The sequence below is a fragment of the Pan paniscus genome, chromosome 10, assembly GCF_029289425.2.
Source record: "Pan paniscus chromosome 10, NHGRI_mPanPan1-v2.0_pri, whole genome shotgun sequence".
Taxonomy (NCBI): Eukaryota; Metazoa; Chordata; class Mammalia; order Primates; family Hominidae; genus Pan; species Pan paniscus.
This window is the reverse complement of record NC_073259.2, coordinates 31,871,316-31,886,126: the sequence shown is the minus strand read 5'-3', so window position 1 is coordinate 31,886,126 and position 14,811 is coordinate 31,871,316. Positions and strand designations below refer to the sequence as shown.

The following is a 14,811-nucleotide window of genomic DNA, read 5'->3' as shown; positions in this document are numbered from 1 at the left end:
ATTTATAGGTATGCTACAATTTTGAAAGTATTTCTTGAGATACTTGAGAACAAAAATATGTATTTGAATATTTGGTTTTGCTACTGAAAGAGAAATTATTCAGTTTTTTGAAATGCTAACTCTTAACTTTAGCTGATTTGTTAACTTGTAGAATAAAAAATTATTTTTACCTTTGGTAACTTGCTTGGCTTTGGCATAAAGCCATGCATTGTTTCTGGGGCAGTATAATCTCTCTTGGCATATGTACATAAAAGGCTATTGTGAATTTTTTTAAAAGAAATTTACAGAATACTTGATATAAGTACTTGCTACACATTATTATTTTATTTTATTTTTTTTTTTGAGACAGAGTCTCACTCCCTCACCCAGGCTGGAGTGCAGTGGTGTAATCCCCGTTCACTGCAACCTCTGTCTCCTGGGTTCAAGCAATTCTTCTGTCTCAGCCTCCCAAGTAGCTGGGACCACAGGTGCCTGTGACCACGCCTGGCTAATTTTTGTATTTTTAGTAGAGACGGGGTTCCACCTTGTTGGTCAGGTTGGTCTCCAACGCCTGACCTCAGGTGAGCCACCCACCTCGGCCTCCCAAATTGCTGGGATTACGGGTGTGAGCCACCGCACCCAGGTGCTACACCTTACTTTTAAAATTTGGCTTTTCAAATCATTAGAAGTATTGTTTTCAATCAATGAATTCCAATTGCATGTGCTCAACTCTGAACAGAGATGTAAAAGATTCTAACGATTTTGAGTTAATCATGCCAAAGTTACCAACACTAAAAAATCCAAAAGAAAAGTTGGCTACATAGTGAAAGTCAGAGAATTTGATCCTATATCACTAGCCCAATTACCAAAGCATCATTTTTGGCCAGGTGTGGTGGCTCATGCCTGTAATCCCAGCACTTTGGGAGGTCGAGGTGGGTGGATCACTTGTACTCTGGAGTTCCAGATCAGCCTGGCCAACATGGTGAAACCCCATCTCTACTAAAAAGAACAACAAACAAACAAACAAAAAGGCCTGCGGTGTGGCTCACGCCTTTGTAATCCTAGCACTTTGGGAGGCCAAGGCAGGTGGATTGCCTAAGCTCAGTAGTTGGAGACCAGCCTGGGCAACACAGTGAAACCCCATCTCTACTAAAATACAAAAAATTAGCCGGGCGTGGCAGCCTACGCCTGTAGTCCCAGCTACTCGGGAGGCGGAGACAGGAGAATTGCTTGACCCTGGGAGGTGGAGGTTGCAGTGAGTGGAGATCGCGCCACTGCACTCCAGCCTGGGTGACAGAGTGAGACTCCGTCTCCACCCCCCACCCCCAAAAAGCGCCTCGTTTTTACAAGCTCCCCGAGACCTCAAGAATAATGTCTGCCATATATTCCGTTTGAACTTTTTTGCTAAATTCACCGGTTTTCATACATAAAGCTTATACCATAGGAGGTGTCAAGTTTCCCAGAAGTTGTGTAATAGGCACAAATGATCAAAATTACTGCCCTAGGAGCTCTCTACTATTACCTCATCTGTCCCCTTTATCCATCCTTGCTTTGCTTCTTATCAGAAGGAAAAAAAAATAAAAGTATTTAGCTTACAAAGTAGCTCTGTTACAGCCAAACAGCGCTATCCACTGACAATCTCATGGCTCACTGTCTTCCATCATGTCATAAGCTCAGCTGTCTGAAGGTGCTGGTTTCTTCATCTCTACTGTTTCTGGTTTTTCCTCCCTCATTTTCTGCTTTCTGACCAGCAGCTGCAAAATGTCTTGGGGACAAAAGTAGACCAACCTGGATCTTGGGGAAATACAGATGAAGATTTTTCTGTTTGGCTTTTGCCTCATATTTATTTGGCACTTCAGACCTGATGAAGGCTTTTATGTATCTGCGCCTTATTTGAGCCTCGAAACTCTGATTTTATAATAGAAGGGTATTCATTCAACAAGTATGTACTGATTACCTGCTATATGCCAGACACTGTTCTAGGTGCTGGAGATACACAGGAAACAAAATAAGATTTAAAAAGAGGAAGAACCGGCAGCCCAACTCGCGAAACTCTCCTTTTAGCTGGGAGCATCTGCCAGTAAAGGGGCCGGGACAGATCTCGTAGCGCCTGGTAGGTGATTGGAGGAATTTTGGCTTTTACTTTGAGTGAGATGGGAGGCCAGCGGAATGCGTGGAGCAGAGGGTAGTCTCATTTTAGAGATTAGGAAAATAAGAGGCTACCCCACAGTAAGTGCACCAACTTCTTGCGTTTAAAGAAAAAAAATGTATATTAACAGGAGGTAGCCACTGATTTGGGGCCACTAGTCCAGAGATTCGAAATGAAGCGGGAGGAGACACGTTAAGATTAATCTACAGGGAAACAAATTATTTACACCGAAATACAATTTAACACAAACATACGCAAAGAGATATGCCAAGGAGTACTCGGGGGCTCTGTTCAGGCACTTGTTAATGAAAACGAAGCGAATCTTGACGCCTTAAACCCTGTCTAGCCTACTTGATTCCGGGGGTGGAGCTGTGGGAATCGCTGCCCACCCGGAATCCCGCCTGCCCCGAGCGTGGCCAAGCCCCAGCCCCGCCCCGCCGACGGCCTGCCGCCGGGGTTGGCCGCGGCGGTGGCGGAGGCCACGGTACCCGGAAGTGCGGCTGACGTGTCCCGGCAGCGCTCGGAATTGTGGGCGACTCGGCTAATGGCGTCGGCGAGTCTTAGGGGCCTGGGGAGCTGGCGCTGAAGCTTCTTGCCAGGTTGGCTGGTGACACCCGGTGTGGCTGGGCCCCGCGGCAGCGGAGGGACCTGCCCGCCTTGTGGGTTTCTCGGCCAGAGTCGGCGGAGCCTAGCGGGACGGTGCGACTGCGGGGGGCGCCTCCGAGAGAAGCCGGAGGTGTTGCGGGGAAGCTGCTGGGGGACGCTCGAGCAGGCTCCGGGTTCGCAGCCCAGGGCCCGGCAGAGCCCCTGCAGGGCCCAGGAAGCGGGCTGCTGAAGGACCAGAGACACCGGGAGGGAGCTGCCTGTGGCCCCAAGGAGCTGACAGTGCCAGAGCTTGTTTGTACCTCTCGGAAATTGGCTGGGACCTTGGAGGATCATGTCCGGCACCAGCAGCCCCGAGGCGGTGAAGAAGCTGCTGGAGAATATGCAGAGCGACTTGCGCGCCTTGTCACTGGAGTGCAAGAAGAAATTCCCACCTGTCAAAGAGGTAAGCTTCAGGCGACGTCAGGAGAAGGCACTGTGAGCATGCCTGGTCCTGTTAGACTCAGTGCTTCACCCGTTTCCAGTCCTAATTTTCATTCAGGCCTCACCTTTCCAGATTTGTGAGTCGGTGGGTTGTTCCACAAGGGCTTTTTATAGTTTCCACTGGAGAGGGCTGAGGCACTTTGATTTTCTCCCGTCTCCTGTCCTCCCAGTTTAGGAGTGAAGTTCATGAAGTGAGCCTATTCAGTTAATCCAGCTAGGTGTACTGTGCACTAGCCTATTCTGGCCTTTTTCTTACTTGAAACTGGCCAAACCAAAATTGAAAAACTTGTTTGTTGCTCCCCGAAACGAGTATCCACCCATCTTGTTGAAACCTGTACTCCTCACGTTTATGGCATATCACTGAATTGGAAACAATTTTCCTTCTGGTATATATCATTCAGCTTAACTCTGTATCAATCCTTTGACGTGTTAATAAACTATCCACAGCCACCTAATTTATGAAGAATATTGAAGATCCACATAATCATGAATCATGTTAAACCTTGTTATGACCAGTACTGTAGTGGGAAGTTGGGCTTGCAGTCAGAGCGAATACACCTGAATTTAGTTCCAGCAATAAATCTTAACCTCTTTGAGCTTCGGGTTTTTTTTTTTTTTCAGCTGTAAAATAGGGTTAAAGGATGGTTTTATATTATGTATGGGAAAGATGTCAGAGCAGAAGGGTATTACTAAAGAGACCCCAGTAAATAATACATGGAAATTTAATTCTCCAAATAGTTCTTGAGTTGAAATATTTAACATTTGGTTACTATTTGCTTTTTCTCTTAAAATGCCATTTTAATTCTCTAAAAAAAAAACAAACAAAAAAACCCAACAAAAACAGGCCCGGCTAATTTTGTATTTTTAGTAGAAACAGGGTTTCTCCATGTTGGTCAGGCGGGTCTCGAACTCCCGACTTCAGATGATCCCCCTGCCTCGCTCGGCCTCCCAAAGTGCTGGGATTACAGGCGTGAGCCACAGCGCCTGGCTGTTTTTATTTTTATTCCTATTTAATGTAGTTTGTTTTACCTGCAATTTCATTTACTCTTTGCCCTAAAAATTCACCGAGGGATTTCATATTTACATACTTATTTAAATATACCTTTATTATTATGAAGATTATGTAATTAGAACTTGACCAATAAATTTTGGATTTTAGGCTTGTAAGGAATATTAACTTTTCTGTAAGTGCATTGGTTTTATCAGTTTTCAACAAACTCCATCTTGTATTTCTTTAATAAAGTATTACCCAGTGATGGAAACCAGATGTGCCACTTTTGGAAAGATGGCTGTTACGATATGTTTTATTTCACATAGTCAATAGTCTGTTTTGATATTGATTTTCATTTTTTTTATATCCTCTGTTGAAAGTTATAACAAGTAAATCTAAAGAATTAGGCTGTTTTAGAGAATTTTAAAGAATTAAGTTGTTTTAATTATAAGAGAAATGCTCTCATTTAGAAAATATCAAACACTATTTTGTAATTTCAACAATAATTTGTAGAACTGACTTCGCAGTTCTAATAATTCATACAAAAACTGTGGTTCCTCTATAGGCTGTTGTGGTCTAGCTTGGGAATTTAATTGCCATTTATTACATTTTTTTGTTTTGTTTTTTGATTTTGGAAATGGGGTCTCTGTGGCCCAGGCTGGAGTGCAGTGGTGCGATCTGCAACCTCGAACTCCCTGGCTCAGGTGATTCTCCCACCTCAGCCCCCTGAGTTGCAGCCACTACAAGTGCATACCACCATGACAGGCTAATTTTTCGCTTTTTTTTTTTTTTTTGTAGAGACGGGGTTTTGGCAGGCTGGTCTCCTGAACTGGGTTCAAGCGATCTGCCCACCTCTGCCTCCCAAAGTGCTGGGATTACAGGTGTGAACCACCATGCCCAGCCGGAAGCTGCTGGAGGATTCCTTGAGCCCAGGTGGTCAAGGCTGCAGTGAGTGGTGATTGTGCCACTGTACTCCAGCCTGGGAGACAGAAGGAGACCCTGTCTCAAAACAAACTAACAAAAAAGCTTATTAGTTTTTACTTGAACACTGGCTAGAGAGATATTTTGTAATTGCACCTAGTCTTTGAGATAATAGCAAAAGTAATTCTTGTGATTATCTCTGATGCATAATTTTGTATATGGTACGTGTTTATAAGAATTTGTTGAATGAAAGCTTTTTGATTTCTTACCCAATGACACTGGGCACTGCTTTAGGAATTGAAAAATGATCTTGACTGTGTCATAGGTTTAAAACAAAGAGAGTCATTAGCCTAATTATGATGAAGTTTTAGGACAAAGGTTTGACTTTCAAGAAATAGTTTGGCTGAATTAAATTTTCTCTATTAAATTAATAAGAGTGCCAGATTTTGGCTTTTGTTCTTCAAGAAACTGGTAAGATTTTGGTTTTATTTTTCTCTTTGGGTGCCAACTAAACTTTAAGGCAAAGTCTAAGAAGCTAGTTAACAGAGACATTTTATATTTAGTCTTTATTTCAAATTTTTAGTCATTTCTGTCTTTTATGGCCATAGTGCTTGACTATTATTTTATTTATTTATTTATTTATTTATTTATTTATTTATTTATTTATTGAGACAGGATCTCTTTCACCTAGGCTGGAAGTGCAGTGGCAGGATCTTGGCTCACTGCAGCGTTGACATCCTGGGTTCAAGTGATTCTCCCACCTCAACCCCCTGAGTAGCTGGGACTACAGGTGCATGCCACCACACGCAGCTGATTTTTGTATTTTTTTTGTAGAGACAGGGTCTCACCATGTTGCCGAGGCTCGTCTCCAACTCCTGCAATTAGGCAATCTGTCCACCTCCTACTCCCAAAGTGCTAGGATTATAGGCGTATCCCAGGCTGCCCATGTAATTCTTTTTTAAAATTAATAATAAGCTGGATTTAAAGATTTCAAATCTGTTAGAAAAACCAATAAAAGAGTATTGATAAAGAATAGTGCCTTATTTACTGATATTTACTTACTGTCTTTGGACTTCTACATGGTTTTTCCTACCTTACTGTTTTCATTTATAACTCTATCCTTTGTATATTAAATTGTTGTTGTAGTGGCTATGGCTTTATTCTGTCATTTTATAATAACCTCTTTCTCTTTTTTTCTGTTTTTCTTAGTCGTTATACATAAATCTTCATGTTTTAGCAGTATAACTTTTTTTAGTACAACTGTACTAGCTAATTTGGGAATATTGTATGAAATTTTTTCCTTTGTTTTAAAAATTACTTTGAAGCCTTCCATGATCACTTCTATGTGATTAATATTCAGTGGCCTTTAGAGGAAGAGACCTCTGAAGCTTTATGTTTATGTATTTCATGAATAAAAACTTTCTTATTATTTCCTATTTGCAGGTACAGATGAGGGGTATCTAACTGAGCCTGGAAGTTGGAGGAGGGGAGTCATTCCTAGCAGAGGAAATAGCACACGTTGTTAGTATTCCATGTAAAATAAATTTTATACTGAAGATGATTGGAGCCATTAGAGCTTTTTGAAAGAGAGTAATATGATCAAATTGATATTTAGTAACATTGCCTTGACAATTGGTAGGAAGAATTAGAGGGTATTGAGACTGAAGCAAAGAGAGCAAAGTTTAAAAAATGATGATTCTCTGTTTTGAAGCAGTAGTGGACAAAGACAGAAGGTTGCTTGCATTGAGTTAGTAGTGAAAGAGCGTGTAGATTGAAAAGGTAAAAATTACCAAGGCATGGTAATCTTTTATATAATGGAGAGAGAGAAATGTGTGATGCCTCCCAGGTTTCTGGCTTGGGAAACTAGGTGGATCACTAAGAGAAGAAATAAAAGAGGAGGAAATGTTTTGGGGGAAAATGAGTAGTCATGTGTGTATATTGTTTGAGACGGAGTCTCTGTTGCCAGGCTGGAGTGCAGTGGCACAATCTCGGCTCACTGCAACCTCCGCCTCCCAGGTTCAAGTGATTCTCCCGCCTCAGCCTCCTGAGTACCTGGGATCACAGGCGCGTGCCACCACACCTGGCTAATTTTTTGTATTTTTAGTAGAGACGGGGTTTCACCATGTTGGCCAGCCTAGTCTCGAACTCCTGACCTAAGGTGATCTGCCTGCCTCGGCCTCTCAAAGTGCTGAGATAGCAGGCGTGAGCACCACACCCAGCAGAGTAGTCATTATATTAAGATTTATGTGTGACATCCAAGTGGAACTGACCAGTAGGTGTTTGAAAATGATGGTTTGGCACTTAAGAGGGAGGTCTGGAATTTCAAATTTAGGAGTATCAGTTTATAAATAATATTTGAAACCATAGAATTGGATGAAATGGGCCAGGAAGAGTGTGTGTATAGAGTGAGAATATCAGGACTGGAAAAGGAACTGTGGGAAACAACATTAAAGAAAAAGGCTGCTGGGCAGACTGAGATTAAAGATACAGGAGAGAAGGGTAAAACTCGTTAGAGGAAGGTCCTTGAGAAAACTGAAGTTTCAGTGGCATAAGTATATGAACAGGATTTCAATCTGAGGAAGGACACATTACCTTCTGACAGAGGAAGGACAAAGGAAAAACCGGGTTTGAATGTGACAAATTTGACAGAAGGGAGCGACAAGTTGTGGGCAGTTTGGTCTGTGGCCTCTGCTTTCTTGCGAAGATAAGAAACAAGCTTGTTAGTAGGAATAATTAAGTGATAAAAGAAGTAGGGGGTGGCAAGTTTGAGGAGAGCAGTGGATCACTTTGGAGAAGTGGAGGAGAAGTTGTCTTGGAACACTTAAGAGTCTTAGCAGGAAGAGTGGTTGAAATAATGGTGGATTGTGAGAGCTAGGTTGGATTCCCAAAGAAGGAAAGCCAATAGTTTGGACTGATTGGATGATGATGGGAAGGTTAAAGGCTAGCAGCACCTATTTCATCAAAGAGCAGTGGGGTTGGGGAGTGAGAGAGCTAGAAGGATAGGAGTTGGGACAATGGTGGGAATATTGCATTTCAGATTGCACAGCACTAGAGGATGATGAAGTCCAGGGAATGGGTGGTAGAAGAGTAAAGGGAAAGAAGTTCATTTGAGTTTAGGTGGTCAGAATTAGGGAATTGGATAGATTCCTTTTCTCTCTTTTTAAATGATGCAGAATCAGTAAGGGTATAAACAATTTAAAAGTGCAAGTAGTCTTCCTAGGCTATGTAGTTTAAGTTTCCTGTTACCCATTCAGGCCTGATAGAAATTGGCTGGCAGAGAAAAGCAAAGGTTTCTTGTGATAGAGTTCCTCAGTATCCAGGTGTTTTGCTTTGTTAACTGGCTTAGGGAGACCCCTAGTGAAAGAGATGCCTTCTACTTACTGTGACAGGATTTGCCATTTAATCAGATATTTAGGGACTGTGACTAATGTCATTGGCTCTCCTGGTTGGGTTAACACCTCATTTGCACGACCTTATGACATTGAAGATGAGGGCTGGATAATCTTTACGAGCTTACTTGGGATCTGTTTTGGTTAGTATTTTATAATGTAGTTTCTTCCTCTTGACATTGTGTTCTTTCTCCCATAAGCGTAATATAATATATTCATGCTTTATATATTGAAAGCTATAAACTGAAATAAATGATTACCTGTGCTTTGGTGACAGAAAAAATAAAAGACATATTCTCTAACTTATAAGCCAAAAAGGAAGACATATTTTAAAATTTGATTTATTTTTCTTTTTGCCTTTATGTAAGCATAGCTGAACATTTTCAACCATGTATGAAGTAGAAGGTTTTGCTGTTACTGTTATAATTTAACAGAAATTTATGAGTCTCCTAAAAAAGCACAGCAGGAACACAGAAATAATTGACAAATTGCCTTTAGTCTCATGAAGTTAACTCAAGGTTGAATAAAATGTTGCCTTCCCACTAGGCTTGGAACTTTGCATCCTTAGACTCTAATGCAACATGCCATATTAAATATTTCATTTTACAGATGAGGAAACTGGTATAGACAGGTTTAGTAATTTGCATAAGGTAGTAAAGCTGGAAAATGGTGGAAATGGTATGTGAGTCCATGTGAGTCCATCTCTAACTCCTCTCCCATTTTCCATTATATCATGCTGCACATGCCTTTACAACTTGCTTGTTTTTGTTATTGTTCCCATTTGTTTACCTTGCTTCATTATTTGTTACTATTGGTTATTCTTTCCATCTTGGAACCCTCTAGTTTTGAGTTTTGTAACACTGTACTTTCCTGTTTCCCCTCTCAGTATTCCACATCCTTTTCTTTTTCTTTTTGTTTCTATTTTTTGAGACAGGGTCTTACTCTGTCACCCTGGTTGGAGTGCAGTGGGCTATCTTGGCTCACTGCACCCTCTGTCTCCCAGGCTCAAATGATCCTCCCACCTCAGCCTCCTGAGTAGCTGGGACTGTAGGCAGATGCCACCACGGCTGGCAAATTTTTGTATTTTTTCATAGTGACAGGGTTTTGCCATGTTGCCTGGGCTGGTTGCAAACCCCTGAGCTCAAGCAATCCACCTGCCTCAGCCTCCCAAAGTACTGGGATTACAGACCCGAGCCACTGTGCCCGGCCATCCTTTTCTTTACATACAAGTGTCTCCCAGGTTCTCTCTTCAGATCCTCCCTTTCTCCCTGCTCACCTGCTTGGCATCATCCACTCCTGTTGCCTCTGGCCTTGCTACGATGCTGATGACTCTTAAATCTACTTCAGTCATTTGCTGTCTTTACTGAGTGTAGATCTGCATTTCCAGCTGCACATCAAACACATCTAGGATGTTTTTTCACATGCGTCAGTAGAACTTCTTCTTTTTCTTTTCTTTTCTTTTTTTTTTTTCTGAGACAAAGTCTCGCTCTTGTCCCCCAGGCTTAAGTGCAATGGCGCGATCTCAGCTCACTGCAACCTCCGCCTCCCAGGTTCAAGCGATTCTCCTGCCTCAGCCTCCTGAGTAGCTGGGATTACAGGCGCCTGCCACCATGCCCAGCTAATTTTTGTATTTTCAGTAGAGATGGGTTTCACCATGTTGGCCGGGCTGGTCTCAAACTCCTGACCTCAGGTGATCCGCCCGCCTCGGCCTCCCAAAGTGTTGGGGTTACAGGTGTGAGCCACTGCGCCTGGCCTCTTCTTTTTCTTTTCTTTTCTTTTGAGACGAGTTTCACTCGTGTTATCCAGGCTGGAGTGCAGTGGTGCAATCTCGGCTCACCACAACTTCTGCCTCCCGGGTTCAAGTGATTCTCTTGCCTCAGCTTCCTGAGTAGCTGGGATTACAGATGCCCGTCACCATGCCTGGCTAATTTTGTATATTTAGTAGAGACGGGGTTTCTCTGTGTTGGTCAGGCTGGTCTCAAACTCCCGACCTCAGGTTATCTGCCCGCCTCGGCCTCTCAAAGTGCTAGGATTACAGGTGTGAGCCATCGCGGCCAGCCAGATAGAACTTCTTGTAATTAAACTGGTCTTTTCCTCAAAACGTCATTTTCCCCCTATTTCAGTTGTTTTGGTAATGGTATCTAGCACTGTTGCCTACTTTAGTCATATTTGGCTATCTTCTCTCCCTCATCTCTCTTTATTCACTGTCACCTTTTCCTTCCAGCTCTGTAATTTTTAGCATGCTTCTCCTTTTTTCTGTTTTCTCAGCTATTATGCTAGTTCCAGATTCTATTAGTAACATTATGCCTGGCCTTTGACATACATTAATAGCATACATGACTTCAAATCATTCTGTATGTCACCCATACAGAAGCCCACAATGTCTACTCTACTTGTAGGACTCTAACATAGCATTTAATATTCTCTTGATTTTCCCAACCTTCCTTTTTAGCTTTATCACCCTCAAGTCTTCTTCATATGCCTTTATGCTTCACCCCAACTAGGTTACCTGCTAGTCTCCAAATATGTCCTACTGCTTCTCTCTTTCATGTTATGGCTTCTTTGTTTTTTTGTTGTTGTTGTTATTTTTGGAGATGGAGTCTCTCACTCTTGCCCAGGCTGGAGTGTAGTGGTGTGATCTTGGCTCACTGCAACCCCCACCTCGCAGGTTCAAGCGATTCTCATGCCTCAGCCTCCAAAGTGGCTGGGATTACAGGCGCCCGCTATCATGCCCAGCTAATTTTTGTATTTTTGGTAGAATATTTTCAGTAATCTAGTAATTTAGCCTGGGTGAAAGAGTGAAACTCTATCTTTAAAAAAAAAATTAATCTTCAACAAGTATCTAATTAGCACCTCCTAGGTATACAAATGCTTTGCACTATAGTGAATTTAGCATTTAGTAATTTAGTATTTTTAGTAATTTTGTATTTTAGTTTCACCATGTTGGCCAGGCTGGTCATGAACTCCTGACCTCATGATCTGCCCGCCTCAGCCTCCCAAAGTGCTGGGATTACAAGCGTGAGCCACCACACCCATCCTCCTTTTCTTAAAAATTTAGTCTTCAGCCGGGCACAGTGGCTCATGCCTGTAATCCCAGCACTTTGGGAGGCTGAGGCGGGCTGATAACCTGAGGTCAGGAGTTCACGACCAGCCTGGCCAATGTGGTGAAACCCCATCTCTACTAAAAATACAAAAAATTACCTGGGCATGGTGGCGGACGCCTGTAATCCCAGCTACTCGGGAGGCTGAGGCAGGAGAATCGCTTGAACCCGGGAGGTGGAGGTTGCAGTGAGCCGAGATCTCGCCATTGCACTCCAGCCTGGGCAACGAGAGCTAAACTCCGTCTCAAAAAGAAAAGAAAAGGAAGGAAAAAGCATACCACCTATGTGGGAATACCATGTATACATTTTTAGTTATATACATGTAATCTGCATTCCAGTCTTTGATTTGTTAAGGAAATTTTGTTTTCTAGAAGCCAGAGGTTCTAGAATAGAATGTCATTATATTTTTAGAAGGTTTTAGGGTTGTAGAATAATTGAATGTTACAGAAGAAAATCTTATTGATTTCAATGTAGTATTTGTTTTGTGAGCATTTTGTCACCTAAAGGGTGTACTAGATGTATCAAGTACTCCCAGTGTACACTTGACTTCAGGTCTTTTGATTTTACCTGACATCTGAAATCACAAGTCTTCAGGTAGCTCCATACCTCTCTTGTGTCTCATTAGTACATTATTTTATCTAAGTTGCCATTAACTTGAATTTCACTTTTTTTTTTTGAGCCAGAGTCTCGCTCCATCGCCCAGGCTGGAGTGCAGTGGCATGATCTAGGCTTACTGCAACCTATGCCTCCCAGGCTCAAGCGATTCTCTTGCCTCAGCCTCCTGAGTAGCTGGTATTACAGGTGCACACCACTACTGCCCGGCTAATTTTTTGTATTTTTAGTAGAGACGGGGTTTCACTATGTTGGCCAGGGTAGTCTTGAATGCCTGACTTCAAATGATCCACCTACCTCAGCCTCCCAAAGTATTGGGATTACAGGCATGAGCCACCATGCCCAGCCTCACATTTCTTCTTTAGCTCTTATTTCATGCTGTGTCCTGTGGAAAAATAATTTGGACCTTTGGTAAATTTGCCTTAATATCCAGGTTTTATTCTCATAGAAGTCATGAAAAACATTTGTTATTTAAAAACAGAGCAGGGGTTAGGTGTGGAAGCTTATGCATATAATCCTGGGACTTTGGAAGGCCAAGACTGGAGGATCACTGAGATGGGAATTCGAGACTAGCCTGGGCAACATAGCAAGACCCCCATCTCTACTAAAAAATTAGCTGGACATGGTGGTGTGTGCCTATAGTCCTGGCCATTTGGGAGACTGAGGCAGGAGGATTGGTTGAGCCCAGGAATTCAATGCCGCAGTGAGTTATGAAGGCGTCACTGTACTGGGTAGGTCCATAGTTTGTTTTTTCCTTTCAAAGGATGTCCTTACACTACTGTTGACAGAGTGATGCCTTATCTCAAAAACAAAACCAAGCAGAACAGCAACTTTTGTGAAAAAAAAAGTAACCTTTTAAATAACTTTTTTTGTGTGTGTAAATCTGTACATAGTTTGAGTGGACATTTGTTAATTCCTTTGCTACCATGCATTCCCTTTTGCTTCCTTCAGTGGTAGGCTATGTTCTTCTCTCATTTTCAACCCTTTGGATTCTCATTCCTAACTCTAGGGTACCATGATTAACTTAATCTACTTTATTTTTATTTATTTATTTTGAGACAGGGTCTTTCTCTGTTGCCCAGGCCGGAGTGTGGCAGTGCAGTCACAACTCACTGTAGCCTCGACCTCCTGAGCTCCCACCTCAGCCTCTCGAGTATCTGATACTACAGGCTCACACCACCACGTTTGCCTAATTTTTTTTTTTTTTTTTTTTAGAGACAGCATCTGCCTATGTTGCCCAGGCTGGTCACGAGCTCTGAGGCTCAAGCGATCCTCTCGCCTTGACCTCCCAAAGTGCTGGGATTACAGGCGTGAGCCACTACTTCTGGCCTAGATTAGTCTACTTTAAATCCTCCTAACTGCTCCCCACCTCACCTCCATTCCTGCGCAAGTTACATAATGCTAGTGAGTGCTTCTGGGAAAGAAAAGTTTTCTCTTTCTTTCTCTAGAGCTACTGAAAGAGACCCTTTCTCTCCTTCAAAATGGTGTCATATGAAATTTGAGGTGTGGAATGGCTGCAGCCGTTGTTGCCAAGGTTGGATGTAGCCTGAGGATGAACCTACTCATGGAACAGGGCAGAACCAAGAGAATGGCAGATAAGTGAAACTGCAGCCCTGATGACATTGTAAATCTCTGGATCAGACTTCCTCTGGATGTTTCAATTTGTGATACAGTAAAGTCCATCCCTCTCTCTCCCCTTTTTAAGTGAGTTAGAATTGGCAGTTGTAGATATAATTTGTGTGTGTGTGTGTGTGTGTGTGTGTATAAAATACCAACAAGTTTTTCTGGTACATTTAGAACTTTCCATTTCTTCCCTTGGGAACATTTATTATATAGCTACTGTATGAAAGGCACTGGGATAGACGTTAATAATATAGAGATATGAATGAGATCTATTTCTTATCTTTATTATTCTTATAGGTAGTATGAAGAAACAGACATAATGAGATGAATAAGATAAAGTGTTACAGGTACAAGCCATAGACAGTACTAAAGGTAGAAAGACTTTTCAGTAGTTACCATAGAAGAAAGTGATGGAAGAAAAGATTTCCATCACTGCTTATGACACTAGGAGGGTGACAAAATCAGAAGGACCTGCACCATAAGTCTATAGCTATCATCTTGTTGTTACTAATGGTTTAATTTCAGCAAAGTATTATTTGTCACATTAAATTAGTACTAATTTGGGTTTGTATTTCATTTGTGAATATGTTGGCATTATAATTTAAGACCTATAAAGAGTATATTCCTGATTGTATTTATATATACATGTAAATTTGTCAGTGACTGGGTAGGTCCATAGTTTGTTTCTTCCTTTTAAAAGATGTCCTTACACTATTGTACTAAATTTTGAGAAACACTGGTAGGAGTGGACACTAGGGAATCATTGAAGAATTGAGACAGTGGATGGATGGAGGACAGGATTGTAGGTAGAGACATTTCTTCATTTAGGTTGATAATGAGTGTTGAACTAAAGTGTGGGAGTGAGATTTGAGAAAAAGGTACAAGATAGGTTAACCAAAAAGACTTCATGGCTGATTAGACTTGTGAGTTGAGGGAAAAAACCCTGGTATCTGGTCAGTG

General features: G+C 42.0%; 1 protein-coding gene across 5 annotated transcripts in view; it reads left to right on the top strand.

Moving 5' to 3' along the window:
- Positions 1-2,564: 2,564 nt before the first annotated feature.
- MON2 (MON2 homolog, regulator of endosome-to-Golgi trafficking) overlaps positions 2,565-14,811 on the top strand; it is a 131,456-nt gene continuing 119,209 nt past the window's right edge. For 3 of the 5 annotated variants that reach the window (XM_055096524.2, XM_003824814.6, XM_003824813.6), the window contains exon 1: positions 2,565-3,176. In XM_055096524.2, the coding sequence (XP_054952499.1) occupies positions 3,066-3,176 (111 nt within the window). In that variant the 5' untranslated portion in view covers positions 2,565-3,065. Of the gene's footprint in view, positions 3,177-6,595; positions 6,648-14,811 lie in introns of those variants that run through there. The other 2 variants (XM_055096523.2, XM_055096521.2) reach the window with 2 other exon arrangements.